This window comes from Anomaloglossus baeobatrachus, chromosome 12, assembly GCF_048569485.1.
Source record: "Anomaloglossus baeobatrachus isolate aAnoBae1 chromosome 12, aAnoBae1.hap1, whole genome shotgun sequence".
Taxonomy (NCBI): domain Eukaryota; kingdom Metazoa; phylum Chordata; class Amphibia; order Anura; family Aromobatidae; genus Anomaloglossus; species Anomaloglossus baeobatrachus.
Window position 1 is genome coordinate 53665686 of NC_134364.1, and position 15025 is coordinate 53680710.

The window sequence follows — 15025 nt, forward strand, 5'->3', positions numbered from 1 at the left end:
CTAAAGTTTACCTTCCCTTCCATCCACAGATCACCAGTTATGTCTTCGATATTTACTTTCTACTGTTTTTCAGTATAGTAGAGGTAAGTACCATAGACTGAATTACCTCCTCAGATACTTCATGGTTTCATCCATGATCCCTTGCGAGTTGAAATGATTGGTGGCCATCTTCTGAGCCCGGGACACGATTGAATTCATCTTATCAGCCAACTCTCTGCTTTCATTTTCCAGCTGACGATGCTCTTTGAGCAGGTCTCGGCTAGTTCTCAGGTCATGTCCAGACTGCGGGGACTGCAGAACCTTCTCTATCTTCTCAATCTTCACTTTGGCATCCTGGATTGGAAACATAATGAGGCGTTGCACACTTTATTATTCTTCTCTATTTCTTATTGCTCAGCGTAAAAAAAAAATAAACTTGCAAGAAAAAAAAAATGCATCTTGCATTACTTTCATTCATAGCTAATCAATATCTGAAATAAGTGCATGATTTTTATAGAATAGATCATTAATAAATAACATGAAATGCTGACTGCCAAGATCAGGGTAAGTAAGCTGGTGTCAAGTAAAGTTCAGCTCCTATAAACATCAAACTGCTGAACTGGATATCGCATGGAAATATATCTCCTTCATATCAGGTTTGGAAAAAAATAATTATGGCAGAAACTTAGTCACATCATCGGAGAACAACAATCTATTGTCTTTTATTTTGGATATTTTTCCATTGTTATGAGACTCAAAAGTCTGATTATAAAGTCTGATTTGCATAGAAAATAATAAATTATCACAATAACTATTATAACAATTATTAGCAATCATTAATATAATTATTTATAAGATATTAGTTGAATACATGACGTTACTAGTTTTAGATCCAAACAATGTATTGTAAAATGTTTAGATCACATTATTAGCGTTATTACATCTAATGTTAGCCAAAAAGGCTGTCGTTGTTATACCTAACTAGTGATAAGCAAGAACCGATAAACCAGCCTGACGCAACATCGTGTGTGCGTCATACTCCAGGCCGGCTAACCAAAAGAGGAGCCGACAGGTAGGAGGCAGTTTGTGGGATTCTGTCCAAATGCCATAAAATACTGACATGGCAACTGGTTCCGATTCACTTTTCTCTATTCCTAACCATTTGTATCAGGTGTGCACAGCATTTTATGGTCTCAGGGGTACCTGATCCACATAAACCACTTCAAAAGGCCCCAAAAAATACAAAATAGTTCCACTTGGGACAGTATTTGCCAAAAATGTGGGTGGAATGGTGTGGATTAGTGATGGGCGAATAAGAATGGTAAAGTTCGGGGTCCGTACCGTACACCTAGTGCCCGTGCATGGACCCCGAACATGGACTTCTCAGTGAAATCAGTGTTACTGTTCGGTTTTGGCTTCACAGATAAAGGGCTGCAAAATGGCAAATGAAGTTGGAAAATTACACCTAGTTTCCACGCAGCTGTCACACTGTTTCTGGGTCCGGTCATTAAACCTTATAAATATTCACTTCTTCCCCGCCCACCCTCTGTGACAGCAGCTGTGATTGTTTGCAGTCAGACTGCACCCCCACCCACTGTGCAAATGTCTGTGTTTGGCTGTCCTTACACTAGCTGTCTGGGTTCCCAAAAGAAGAGTGGAAAAATAAATCATTGGAAAAATTATGTGTGGTTCCCTGAATTTTCAGCACAGAAAAAGCAGACAGCTGGAGGCTTCAGTCCCCATATGTGTGCTTTATCTTGACTTTGTATAAAAATGCAAGGGACCCCATGCCAGTTTTATTAAATTATTTTATTTTTTTTAAAACTGTGTGGGGTCCCCTTCCCCCAATTTTGATATCCAGCGCAGAAAAAGTAGACCGCTGAGTGCTGGTACTCTCAGGCTGGGGAGGCCAGACCCACAAACCCAAATATCTGGGGTTTTCCGATCTCTAGTGGGGATTCCAGATTTGGGGCTTAGAGCCATCTGCAATAATTTTACAGGTATGCAAAACTACCTCTGCATCTGGTCTCACCTCTCTCGAGTGCTAAACAAGGGGATCAATGGACCTAAATTCTTTGAATATATGATGGTTACAAAATTTACCAGTATCTTAGTCCTTATTATGATGACACCCTGTTCTCGATTTCAGAAGATTTTGGTGGTATGTTTATCAAGCATGTCAGTCACAGGGGCTCAATATACAGCCCAAATTTATTTGGTTATTGTCTGACCTGCAGCAACTCCATCAGCTGCTCCTGCTGTCCTGCCTGCCTCAACTTGTCTCCGCGATCAACCATCTTCTTCTTCAGGTCTTCCCACTTCTTTGTGACTTCCAACATCTTCAGCTCGATGGATTTTTTTTCATAGTGATCCTCTCTTAGCAGCTGCTGTCCAACCTGTTGCCAGATAAATACATAGGAGTGGCGTGAACATACTAAAAACAGTGTGTTAAGCATACAAGAAAAATATGCTGAACCAATTGACCACAAACTTATTTTTATTTCTATTTTTTTTTTAATGTCAACACTTCAGAATTAATAAGATTTGGTTATAATGTGTTACTTGTATTAGATATATTTTCCTCCTGTCTTTTTGTTTTTGTTTTGTTTTTTTTTTTAAGTAATTTAACAGTTTCTTCCCCCCCAAAAATTCAAGTTATTTTTTACACATTGCATATAGGATAACTTACTGATCAGTGGAGGTGCCACTGCTTGGACCACCAGCGATTCTGAGATTTGGATCCCTGAGAGGAGCGAGTGCTCTACAGCCCTCTCTTGAACGGAGTGTAGGTGTGCATGCTCAGCCTGGAGGTCTGGCATGCGCTCCATGGTTTCATTTAAAGAGAATTTGTCTGCAGATTTTTGATACCTGATCTGACAGAAGCATAATGTAGGCATTGAGACCCTGAACCCAACGATGTATAACTTAGTTTACTGGGTGCAGCTGTTTTGACCCAATCAGTTTTTAGATTTAGTAATGCAGCAGAGCTGAGAAAGCCAAGCCCGCCCACACCAGACTGTCTGTATACATTGTACATTGACAGTGAGCTGCTAATCACAGCTGGGGGCGTGTCAGACTACCATGAACAAGGCAATGTAGTTCAGCAATGATAAGGCCCTGGTGCTAAAACAAACATTGCAAGTAAACAATAACAGACCTTGATAAGAGAGGTATTACTAAAATTTGTGTTTTAACTCCTACAGCATGCTGTCTTCAGATTACATACAAAAATCCTGCTGACGATTCCCTTTAAGGTGGGGCTGCAGAACACAGTTTTTGGGATCCAGAGCCACTCTCTCTGCATTATTGGAGGTCCCAGTGGTAGACCCTCAGCGATCAGCAAGTTAACCCCTAACCTGTGTGTAGGAACGAACATATAACCTGTGTGTAGGAACGAACATAATGTTTTGGGAATAAACCTTTAACATTACAACAAAAGCTCATGCATTAGCTTTACAATAAATGGGAATGTAATAGTTAGAGTAATGGTTCTACAGTAAATGGTTTTACTCAGTCTGCAGAGAAGAATATTACAGACATGGCGGAATTTCAGGTCACTGCAAATGTAGCGCTCCTGACTAGGTCAGGGTGCTGCAGGGAACTGCATCCTGTCACCTGGGTGCAGGGCCTACCCTCCATGGTTCCAGGTTCCCATCAACAGTGTCACTGACATCCGCACTACAAATCCCAACCACACCTCACACCAGGACTTGACAGACACACCAGTGGGTTGGTCAAGTTGGAGCACGGCCGCCCAACTAGGGGTCAGGCAGGCTGATGGGAGTTGGAGCTTCCAGGGAGGCGACAGGTTGGGTCGCAAACGGTGGTCCGGGACCACAGGAGTCGGGGACCGGTATTAGGAACACTGGACAGAAGTGTAACAGACGCAGTCTAGGAGGACTGTTGGCACTAGAAAGCCCAGCAACCTTATCGGTACCGAGCACGGCGGGATACAGGACCCTGGATCAGGGAGTAGCTTCAAATAACCTGATAATTAACCTGTGGAGGATAGTCTCTTTATGAACTTTCCCCAAGAGCTCAGAGATTGGAGACATCAGCACAACGCGGGGGATAGGGTTCTCCAAACTACACAACCCACTAAAATCCCAAGTGCCAGCCATCAAGAGCACAGCTGCCATACACACGGGTAGCGGGGCCCCGAAAGCTTCAAGCCGAGGGGCCACAACTATAAAACAATTTGTGCACAGAGGCAGAGCTCCGGACTTACCAAGTGACACTGATGGGAGCGGGACCTGTACGGGCTCCCCCCGTAGAGACTGTGGTGCCCAGACTTTGGTTTACCATCTATGTGAGTGTCTGCTTAATCCACCTGATCCAACACCACGACTACCGCAGTGAGTAATCTAACCCCTGCACCCTGCTTCCCAAGGACAAGCAAGCTACCTGTACACCAAATCCCCACCATCCGGGGCCTTCTCTACCTGCAGAGGGACTGACATCTGGCTGCCCCACACCATCTGCCCCGGTACTCCCATCGGCAGCGGCGGTACTCCCCTTTACTGCAACCCGCAGGTGGCGTCACCAACATTTATCTCCTGTAAATACCCCCTTTACAATTTGAAGTGGACACGAGCCCCCGGGTCCGGAGACCCTCGAGCCGAGCCACAACAACCCTGGATCTGATCAGTTCGACTGCTGCAGGGGCGGCACACAAACTTATTGATTCATAGTCAGAGAAAGAATAAAAGGATGTAACAGCCGCACATAGAACTTGCTTTATAACTTTCCGGCCGATATCAAGACTAATCACAGCTTGTCATTGCAGTCTAAAGGGGTTCTGTCTGGATCCAGATTGTCAGGGATTCAGATGGGAGCCCCGGATGAACTGTATAAAGGCAAGTAAGAACAGGGTCGAAGATGCCAGTGTGCAGTAAATTGCACCATGAAAACATAGGAAAACCATAAGTTCCATGTTAAAGAATAAATGGAATCAAGCTTTAGATATGTTATTTATTTTTTAGTGTTTTACATCTGTTATTTATTTACATCCCTATGAAGGGCTTGAGATGTAACTGCTTCTTAATGAATAACTAGATTATTATATTATGTGCACTGTCTCATACCCAGCAACATAAGTAACATGGAATTTCAGGCCCAACAGTTTAAAAAAAAAAAAAAAAAAAAAAAAGAATCATGTACAAGAAATGTTATTTATTAAAAATTTCCAGGTTCAATGAGATGCATAATACCATAATTAGTTGTATTTGGCACATGCATGCCAGCATTAGCGGCTGATAATTGTAGGTAAAACCAGTCACCGGGAAGTCAATATTTGCAGTGCACACAGACCCCATTGACAAAGTAAACATCTGACTCATAAGTGGTTATGTTGGTGAGCTAGCGGTCTTGTATAGGAAAAAATGTAATTGCATTTTAAGATATAAAAATACTTCATAAAATTCAACCTATAATCTTGCTAAATTAATCCAGAAAATCCACAAAATAAAAAAGACATGTTATTTGAGGGTTTCAAAAATTAATTCTGGATATTCATGACCATCACTAAAGTATTGTGGCACAAGGGAAGATTGTGGGTTATTGCCAGGGAGAGTTAATAATGAGGAGTTTTCACTAAATTTTTAACGTTGCATTGGACACACAATGTAATGGTGGCTACAGAGCAGAATAAGGCATTGTATTTATATTTTGTTCTTATTTTGTAATGGAGATATTAGAAATCAAAGTATTGGCATTTGGCACCAAATTAGTTAATTCTTTTTAACTCCAAGTGGGTGTTATTAGACAGTTTTTACTAGGGGCGTGTCCTTCTTCTCCCTGTAGGATACTGACCAATCATAAGCAGAAAAAGAACAAGCCCCCCCACCCCACACACAATACCTTAGGTTTCTCAGTGTGTGAGATGTAATGATACAGCTCTGGTCACCTGGTCTAGCCTCCTGCATACTTAGAAAGTGCTAGGAACTTAGAGAGCCGATGACTAACACCTTTCGGATATGGTCCCTGTGGTGGATCAGCACAGCTGAGTTTACCTGTGTCACATTACAAATCTTTGTATCAGCTCCTACTCTCATAGCAGTATTAGCTCTGCTATACAGCCCCTTCATCACACTGCCTGTCTGGAGAGGTGTCCCTAATCACACTTATGTCTGCTGTCCTCAAAAGTTGCTTGGAACACAACAGCATAAAAATGCAACTCACAGGATTCCAACAATAAAGAAAAGCAAGGACACAACACCATCGATCAGTTTCAAATATACACACGTGGTCAAAATTGTTGGTAACCCTGGTTTAATGAAAGAAAAACCCACAATGATCACAGAAATAACTTGAATGTGACAAAAGTAATAAACAAAAAATCTATGAAAAAGAACAAATGAAAGTCAGACATTGCTTTTCAACCATGCTTCCAAGGAATTTAAAAAAAAAAAATAAAACTCATGAAATAGGCATGAACAGAAATTATAGTACCCCTGAAAATGTGTGCTGTTTACTTGCAATGAAGGTTTTATCACCAGGAGACTATCACTGCCGGGACTGCAGAGCTTGTGAGCAGATGTCTAACCATGCCCCCTCCTTGGCTAAGCAGCTATAATATACAGAAAGTTGTGATATGGGACTATGGGGGTTAGCTTTCTGAGCTCTGCTACATGCTACATTTATGGACTCTAAATTGCATCACAACTGCTACATCCAGTAAACCAGGGGTGGGGAACCTCCGGCCCGCGGGCCGCATGCGGCCCGCCATGACCTTTTATGCGGCCCCCGGGCACATTCCCGGGGGCTGTAGTGCTTGGGGCCGCCAGCCCTTTAAATGACCACATGCACTGTTTGGGAGAACCAATGGGCTCTCCCGCTGTCCAGTAGCGTAATCAGCGGTGTGTGCCCGCCCCTCTGTCCCCTCGTGCTGTGTGTGTGCCCGCCCCTCTGCCCTCCGGAGCGATGTGCCCGCCCCTCTTTCCCCTCGTGCTGTGTGTGCCCGCCCCTCTGCCCTCCGGAGCAATCTGCCCGCCCCTCTTTCTCCTCGTGCGGTGTGCCCGCCCCTCTGCCCTCCGGAGCGATCTGCCCGCCCCTCTTTCCCCTCGTGTGGTGTGCCCGCCCCTCTGCCCTCTGGAGCGATCTGCCCCCTCTGCCCTTGGCGCGATGTGCCCGCCCCTATGTCCTGTCGTGTGGTGTGACCGCACCTTTGAACTCCAGAGCGATCTGCCCGCCCCTCTGCCCTCCGGCCTGCTCTGTCTCCAGCGCTGTGTGTGCGCGCCTACACTCTGCTCCCCGTCCAGTACTTTGTGTACCCTCCCTCCAGAGTTGTGTGCAACGATCAGTGCTGTGTCCCTCACCCCATGCTGTCTATCACCTCAGGTTTGTGGCTCCCCGGTAATGTCAGGGCTCTGCAGGTGCTGTGTGCAGAGCCTTGACATTACTGGGGGGCAGTGCTGTGTGCCCTCCCAATGCTGTGCATCACCCCCAGTGTTGTGTTCCCCCAGTGATGTCTGTGCCCCCCTCAGTGATGGCTTTGCCCCCAGCTCCTCTTGTGATGTGTATGTCCCCCAGCCCCTCTTGCGTTCTGTATGCCCCCAAGCACATCTTGCATTGTGTATGCCCCCCAGCTTCTCTTGTGTTGTGTATGCCCCCAGTATCTCTTGCGTTGTGTATGCCCCCCAGCCCCTCTTGCGTTGTGTATGCCCCCCAGCCCCTCTTGCGTTGTGTATGCCCCCCAGCCCCTCTTGCGTTGTGTATGCCCCCCAGCCCCTCTTGTGTTGTTTGCCTTCAGCGTCTCCTGTGACTTATACATCACATTGGAGATGCTGGGGGCATATACATCACAGGAGACACTGGGGACATACACAACACAGGAGGGGCTGTGGGCATTTACATCACAGGAGGGGCTGGGAGCATATATAGCTCCTCATGTGATGTATGTGCCTCCAGTGTCTCCTGTGTTGTGTATATACAGCAGTCCCAGCGTTTCCTTTCTGTGGTGTATACGTCAGTCCCAGCGTTTCCTTTCTGTTGTGTATACGTCAGTCCCAGCGTTTTCAATGTGATGTATATGCCCCCAGCCCCTCCAGTGATATATGTGCCTTCAGTGACTCCTGTAATGTATATAGAGCAGTCCCAGTGTCTCCTATGTGCTGTGTGTGCCTCCAGTGTCTCCTATGTGTTGTGTGTGCCTCCAGTATCTCCTATGTGTTGTGTGTGCCTCCAGTGCCTCCTATGTGTTGTGTGTGCCTCCAGTGTCTCCTATGTGTTGTGTGTGCCTCCAGTGTCTCCTATGTGTTGTGTGTGCCTCCAGCGTCTCCTATGTGTTGTGTGTGCCTCCAGTGTCTCCTATGTGTTGTGTGCGCCTCCAGTGTCTCATATGTGTTGTGTGCGCCTCCAGTGTCTCATATGTGTTGTGTGTGCCTCCAGTGTCTCCTATGTGTTGTGTGTGCCTCCAGCGTCTCCTATGTGTTGTGTGTGCCTCCAGCGTCTCCTATGTGATGTATATGATTTAGCAAATATTATTATCACAAAGAGTTGACTGCGCTTCAGACCGAGACAGAAAAGCAGTTGTGAGAAGCAACATGATTAGTATCATCCAACATCACAGCCGCATCAAAGAGAAGCCGCTCCGGCCGCCACAGTAGGGGTGAGTTAATTGTTTGACCAAATATAGCCGGGTAATTTTCACATTGATAATTTTGTGCGGCCCCCGAAGGTTGGTAGAAATTTCCAAATGGCCCCCGGCTGAAAAAAGGTTCCCCACCCCTGCAGTAAACTAAGTGATACATCTCTGGAATCAGGGTCTCTTGTCCTACATTATGCTGCTGTCAAATGGTGTATGAAAAACTTGGTGACAGATTCCCTTGAAGCACTGTAGATGAGAAAGTCTTTCTTTTGAGGTAGGAGTGTACGATTGCTCTAAAACATTGTGTCAGAAATCACACTCATGTCTCTTGTGCTTAAAAGTTGCTTTAAGCACAAAAGACATAACTGGGATGCAATGTGACACAGCTAAACTCAGCTGTACTGCCCCTCACTTCACAAGGATCTTATCTGAAGGGTGAGTGTCTTATGTGCTTTAATTTTGCAGCACTTTCTAATCATGCAGGAGATTAGACCAGGAGAACTGTATCCTAAGGCTGGAGTCACACTTGTTTGAAACTCGTATGAGGATTGCATTGCCTGAACTGGCCGGCAGCTCTCCTGAGAGGAGCGTGTCAGCTCCATGTATTTCTATGCAATTGACACGCTGCTGCTATCAGGACAGCTGCTGGCTGGATCGGGCGATGTGATGCGCAAGTCACCCACAAGTGTGATTCCAGCCTAAAGGGCGCTTTACACGCAGCGACATCGCTAGCAATGTCGCTCGTGAAAGCACCCACCCCCGTCGTTTGTGCGTAACGGGCACATCGTTGCCCGTAGCGCACAACATCACTAGTACCCGTCACACATACTTACTTTCCTAGCGAAGCCGCTGTGGGCAGCGAACAGCCTCTTTTCTAAGGGGGCAGTTCATGCGGCATCACAGTGACGTCACACGGCAGGCGTCCAATAGAAGCGAAGGGGCGGAGAGCAGCCGCATGACAGTCACGCCCACCTCATTGCCGGAGGACGCAGGTACGGTGTTTGTCGTTCCTGGGGTGTCACACGTAGCGATGTGTGCTGCCTCAGGAACAACGAACAACCTGCGTCCAGCACGCGCAACGATATTTGGGAAATGGACGACGTGTCAACAATCAACGATTTGGTGAGTATTTTGCATCGTTAGCGGTCGCTCGTACGTGTCACACGCAACAACGTCACTAACGAGGCCGGAAGTGTGTCACGAATTGCGTGACCCCAACGACATCTCGTTAGCGATGTCATTGCGTGTAACGGGGCCTTAACTCTCACACACTGAGAAATCTAAACCATGGTGGGGGCGTGTTCTTTTTCTACTATATTCGTGCTTGCTTATGATTGGACAACTCCTACAGGGAAAAAAGTACACGCCCCTAGTGAAAAGTATTTAATAGTATCCACTTGGACTTAGCAAGAGTTAACTCAATAGTTGCCAATTAATGTAATTGTCAATATTTCTGGAACGGAGAGGCAAAATTAAAATTAATATTTACAATATAGCCTGTTTGACTAGATATATATTGGATTGGATTAAAGGCTCTAGGCATTATTCAGCGTTGGAGCTTGAGAGAGACTATGCACAACCTTGGGATCTGGTGGCATTGCTTCATACTAGGCAGGCTAATCTCCCTGTGAAAATCAAGCACTCTTCCTTATTTAAAGACACGATTGCAGCGTGGAAGGCGTTGAGGAAAAACTACAAACTTCCCCATAAAATATCCAAATACTTGCCTATATGGGGGAATCCAGAGTTTGTGCAGGGGACAAGCAATAAGCTGTTTGAAGAGTGGAAGGTGAGGGGTATAAGGACTGTTGCTCATCTCTTGCACACCTCAGAGCCTAGATGGTTGAGTAGAGACGAAATTATAGCGCAGTATGGCCTGGGGACTAACCAAGTAATCCAATATGACCAAGTGAGATATAGTATTATGACTCAGTTGCATGATGTGACCCAGGAGGTAGTATTTAACTCTTTTGATTGTCTGGTAAAGAACTCAATAACTTCATCATCTATCTCTTTTCTTTATGGAGCCATGCGTGATCTATTAATAGGGCAGCACCCGGAAGGTTTATTTAAATCTTGGGAAAAACAATTTGAGGACCCGTCTATGGGGGTAAAAATTAGGGGAGGGTGGAATGCTCTTCGTAAATCAATTTTAAATGAGAATTGGCGAGAAACCCAATTTAGAATTATGCACAAGGCAATTTATGGTTTTAATCTCCCTCCATCAGCAACAAAGCCAGACAGGCTTACGTATTGCCCTAAGTGTAAGAGTAGTGGAACTGATCTCCTTCACGGGTTGTGGTCCTGCCCCCATTTGAGTCCATTATGGTCACAGATCAAAAGTTGTATACAAAAGGTGTGGGGTCTTGAAGTTCGGCTCTCACCTGGGTTCGCTATTTTTCACCATTGGGAGGAGGGGAACGATACCAAAGGGAAGATGACTAACCCACCCAGACTTATACATGGGATACTTCTGGCAGCCAAGAGAGCGATACTAAAAAATTGGTTGGAGTCTAGGGTCCCCGCGATTGAAGAGATCTTGGGTCAGCTCATGCATCTTCTTGAAATAGAAGGATTGGATGCAGAAAGGAGGGCGGATAGAATACGACAGCACTTTAACAAATGGAAGAAATTCATACTGGCCTATTGTACTCGGGAGGAGATAGTCAGGATTATGTCACCTTTCAAAGACACAGTCTGGTATCATACTGAAAAATTGAAGGATACATTGGATGGCTTGGAGGTGGGGGAGGAAATGCCGAAAGGTGACTAAAAGGAGAGGGGGAAATAACCGATTTGAGTGGGACTTCTTTATTATATGTCATTACCATGTTCACAAGGGTTCAATGGGGGGAATGATAAGAATGATGGGTTAAGGGGTCGCTGCTTTCCTTTGCTTTATCTTGCCATGTTATGGTTATTGATTTTAAAAATTGGTATGGAATTTGGGATGATCAAACATGACAATGTAATGTTGAATTTACAATGCTGAATTCGCTTATGCCAATGTTATGTTATTGAAAAATTTGAATAAAAATATAGTTAAAAAAAAAAAAAATTAATATAAAAACAAACGAAAAAAATGTTTTATGCCGCTAGGCAGCCACTAAAACATTGTGTGTCCAGTATAACATGAAAACGCTTTAGAAAAGTCCTCTAGAAGAGCCTTGAGCACTACTGACAGAAAAGTAACAGTGAAGTTTGCAAATTAACAAAATTAAGTTTGCATTGCAGATAAATTAGAATATTAAATGCAAATCAGGACAGGTGGCTCCTTGTGTCTCACAAGTGTTGGGGTAACGAGTAAAGTTGAGCGGATTGCTAATAATCCGGGTCCGGCGGATCCGTCGCGGGTTGTCACAGAAGTCCGGATCCGATCCAGAATCCGGCCCAATGTAAGTCAAAGGGGAGCGGATCCGGAGAGAGAGAGAGAGAGTGAGAGAGAGTGTGAGTGAAAGAGTGAGAGAGAGTGTGAGAGAGTGAGAGAGAGAGAGTGTGAGAGAGTGAGAGAGAGAGAGAGTGTGAGAGAGAGAGTGAGAGAGAGAGTGAGAGAGAGAGTGTGAGAGTGTGAGAGTGTGAGAGAGTGAGAGAGAGAGTGAGAGAGAGTGAGAGAGGGAGTGTGAGAGAGAGTGTGAGAGAGAGTGTGAGAGAGAGTGAGAGAGAGTGTGAGAGAGTGTGAGAGAGAGTGTGAGAGAGTGTGAGAGAGTGTGAGAGTGAGAGAGAGTGAGAGAGAGAGAGAGAGTGTGAGAGAGAGAGAGTGTGAGTGAGTGAGAGATTATATATATATATATATATATATATATATATATATATATATATATATATATATATATATACATATATATATATATATATATATATATATATATATATATATACATATATATATACATATACATATATATACACATATGCATATACATATATATATAATTTATTTTTCCGAACCCGGATCGTGCAGCCGGATTCCCGGGTCCAGGTCGGACTCGTTTCGGACGCTGAAACTGCGCGGATCCGGACTTTTACAGTTCGGGTCCGAGCAACACTAGTAACGAGTCTTCGTTACTTCTTTTCTGACGGCTTGTCTTTTTCTGTTTTGCACAATTACTTTGTGTTCATGGTATTATAGAGCCGGCTTGCACATTGTTTTCAATAGTATTATTAGTCGGTGCCATTTTACTCCTATCTGAGACATTTTAATATTATTTACTCGGTCTCTGGACCAGGAAGCTTTCCCCTCCTATGTTTACCTGCTGCCTTCACTAGTTTTTTTTTTTTTTTAATGATCGTTATGTTGTTTGTTAACACTTAATCACGTATTATTAAAAGTGTATAATTGTCATTAAGATTGTATTTGTAGTTGTTAGACATTTATTGTTGCTGTATCGTTTGCAGATATAATTTAGATACCGAACACCTATACGGAAATATACTAAAGATTTTTTTTCTTAGCTACGTTATATAGGTGGAGATTTTTTTTTCTCATGTACGCACCTTTACTAAATCCTCAAAGCGCACTTGGTTAGCGTCCATCTCTCGCTCGGCAGCTTCGTGCCACTTTAATTTACGCAGGATGTTAGTTGGGTCCCGGTACGACTCATCGAGGGCAATTTTATACTTCTCATCCATCCACACCATCAGTTCTGTGGCATCTCGATTAAATTCCTTTAAACAAGGTACAAAAGGGTCATTTAACCAGGATCAAGAAAATTAATGCACATTAAAAAAAAGACAATATTTATAATTATTAAAGATAAGCTGCACTTTTGACTAGGGCCTCATTCAGATGTTCATTCTTCTTTAGTCAGTAAGTAGTCAGGTCAGTAAGATATGCAATATTTTTCTCTTTGTAAGAAAATAAAAAAAATAATGTCTATCACAAATGTAACCTGGGTGGTTGCAGTCTTCAACCCAGCTTTCTATAAAGAGGACCTATCACTTGGTCAAAAATGTGCGCTATGATTTGCAAAAATCCTTGTCCTTCCCTCATCTCTGCAGCTCTTTCCCATTTTACACTGCATCGTTCTACTACAGAGATATTAACATTTGCTTGTTTTAGAGCGCAGTATGTGAAATCTCTGCTCGTAGCGCAACTGAGCATTTCTTCACAATTTTCTCTAGGGGTGTTTGCTTTTTTCCCTCTTTCCCTTCTGTTCTAGACTGATATATTGTTAGCTGCTGATCTGTGATTGGCAGGATCTGGGATTGAGTGAAAGCACACACTCCCAAGACTCTGAAGAAAAGCCTAGTTGGACTACAAGCAGAGACTTCACATATTGCGCTTGTTGATAAAATATGAATATCTCCGTAATGGTGCGGCACAACGAAAAACAGAAAAAAGTAGCAGAAACGGGGGAGCTAAGGGATATTTACAAGGTATTTAACTCAATTTTATGAGCAAGAGACAAATCATTTTTAAAATAAATGCCTTTGAAGTCAAATTTTAAACAAAAGTACAAAATAAAATATCTGAAAATTACAAAATTAGGAATGGGTAAGTACAGATTGCCATGGCTTCCTGCTTTTTGGTTCATAAAGAGCCCTTCTCTGTTACTCAAAACTGGAAATGAACAAGAGGTATGCCCCTCACATACACACAAATATATTGCCAGTCTTAAAGATGCTCCCTAGAGCTGAAGCTATTACTATCCCAGCATAAGTGCAGTATGTGACATGCAGCGAGGAGCTCTGAACAACAGCATCATAAGCCCTCATCAAATGTCATCAAGTTGTAATAGATAGATATATATATATATATATATATATATATATATATATATATATATATATATATATATATATATATATATATATATATTATATATATGTCACGGGCGGAGGGGTTGGGAACGCCGCTTGCCTGGGAGTCGCTGACGCTCGGGTCCGGTACTTCTGCTCCTCGGTGACTCGAGCACGGGGCCGGACCTGGGGCGCTCGAGCAGCGCCTCCTCGCCCATGAGTGAAAAGGGGTGGTTAGTGGTGGTATGTCGGTCGTGACGCCACCCACACGGTTGTGGTGATGGTGGGCACCACCGCTGCTGGTGACGGGGAATCCCGGGAGCGATGGCGGAGAGCAGCTAAGGTGTTGACCCCTCCGTGGGTAGGGGCTGTTGGTCCCAGGGCCCCGGTTAGGGAGTAGGTATAGGTGCAAGTGCCGATGCGGGGAAGCAGCGTGGCCGCGGGTGCAACGTTGCGGTGCAGCGCGGAGCCGGATGGCACTGTTATACTCACTCAGGTAGAAAAGGACAGAGTCTCTGGTAAACCAAACGGCTGGATGGACGGGGCCCACAGTCGGCTGCGATGTCTTCACTTTTCCCGGACGGGTTGATGGTGGCTGTCGTTCCCTGCACCTATGTGTGTGTGTGTGTGTGTTTGACTCCTATGGCTTCCCACGGGTAGTCCACTCCCTGGCGTGTACGTGTCGGGAGAGCCCGCTTTGCCCGCAGGCGCTGGTCCTTG

At 44.4% G+C, this 15025-nt stretch overlaps 1 protein-coding gene across 1 annotated transcript in view; it reads right to left on the reverse strand.

Annotated features, from left to right (window-relative positions):
- SPTBN5 (spectrin beta, non-erythrocytic 5) overlaps positions 1 to 15025 on the reverse strand; it is a 365978-nt gene that overhangs the window by 277284 nt on the left and 73669 nt on the right. The window contains exons 20-22 of the mRNA XM_075330185.1: positions 13061 to 13231; positions 2211 to 2375; positions 107 to 333 (exon numbers count right to left, since the gene is read on the reverse strand). Of these exons, the coding sequence (XP_075186300.1) occupies positions 107 to 333; positions 2211 to 2375; positions 13061 to 13231 (563 nt within the window). The remainder of the gene's footprint in view (positions 1 to 106; positions 334 to 2210; positions 2376 to 13060; positions 13232 to 15025) is intronic.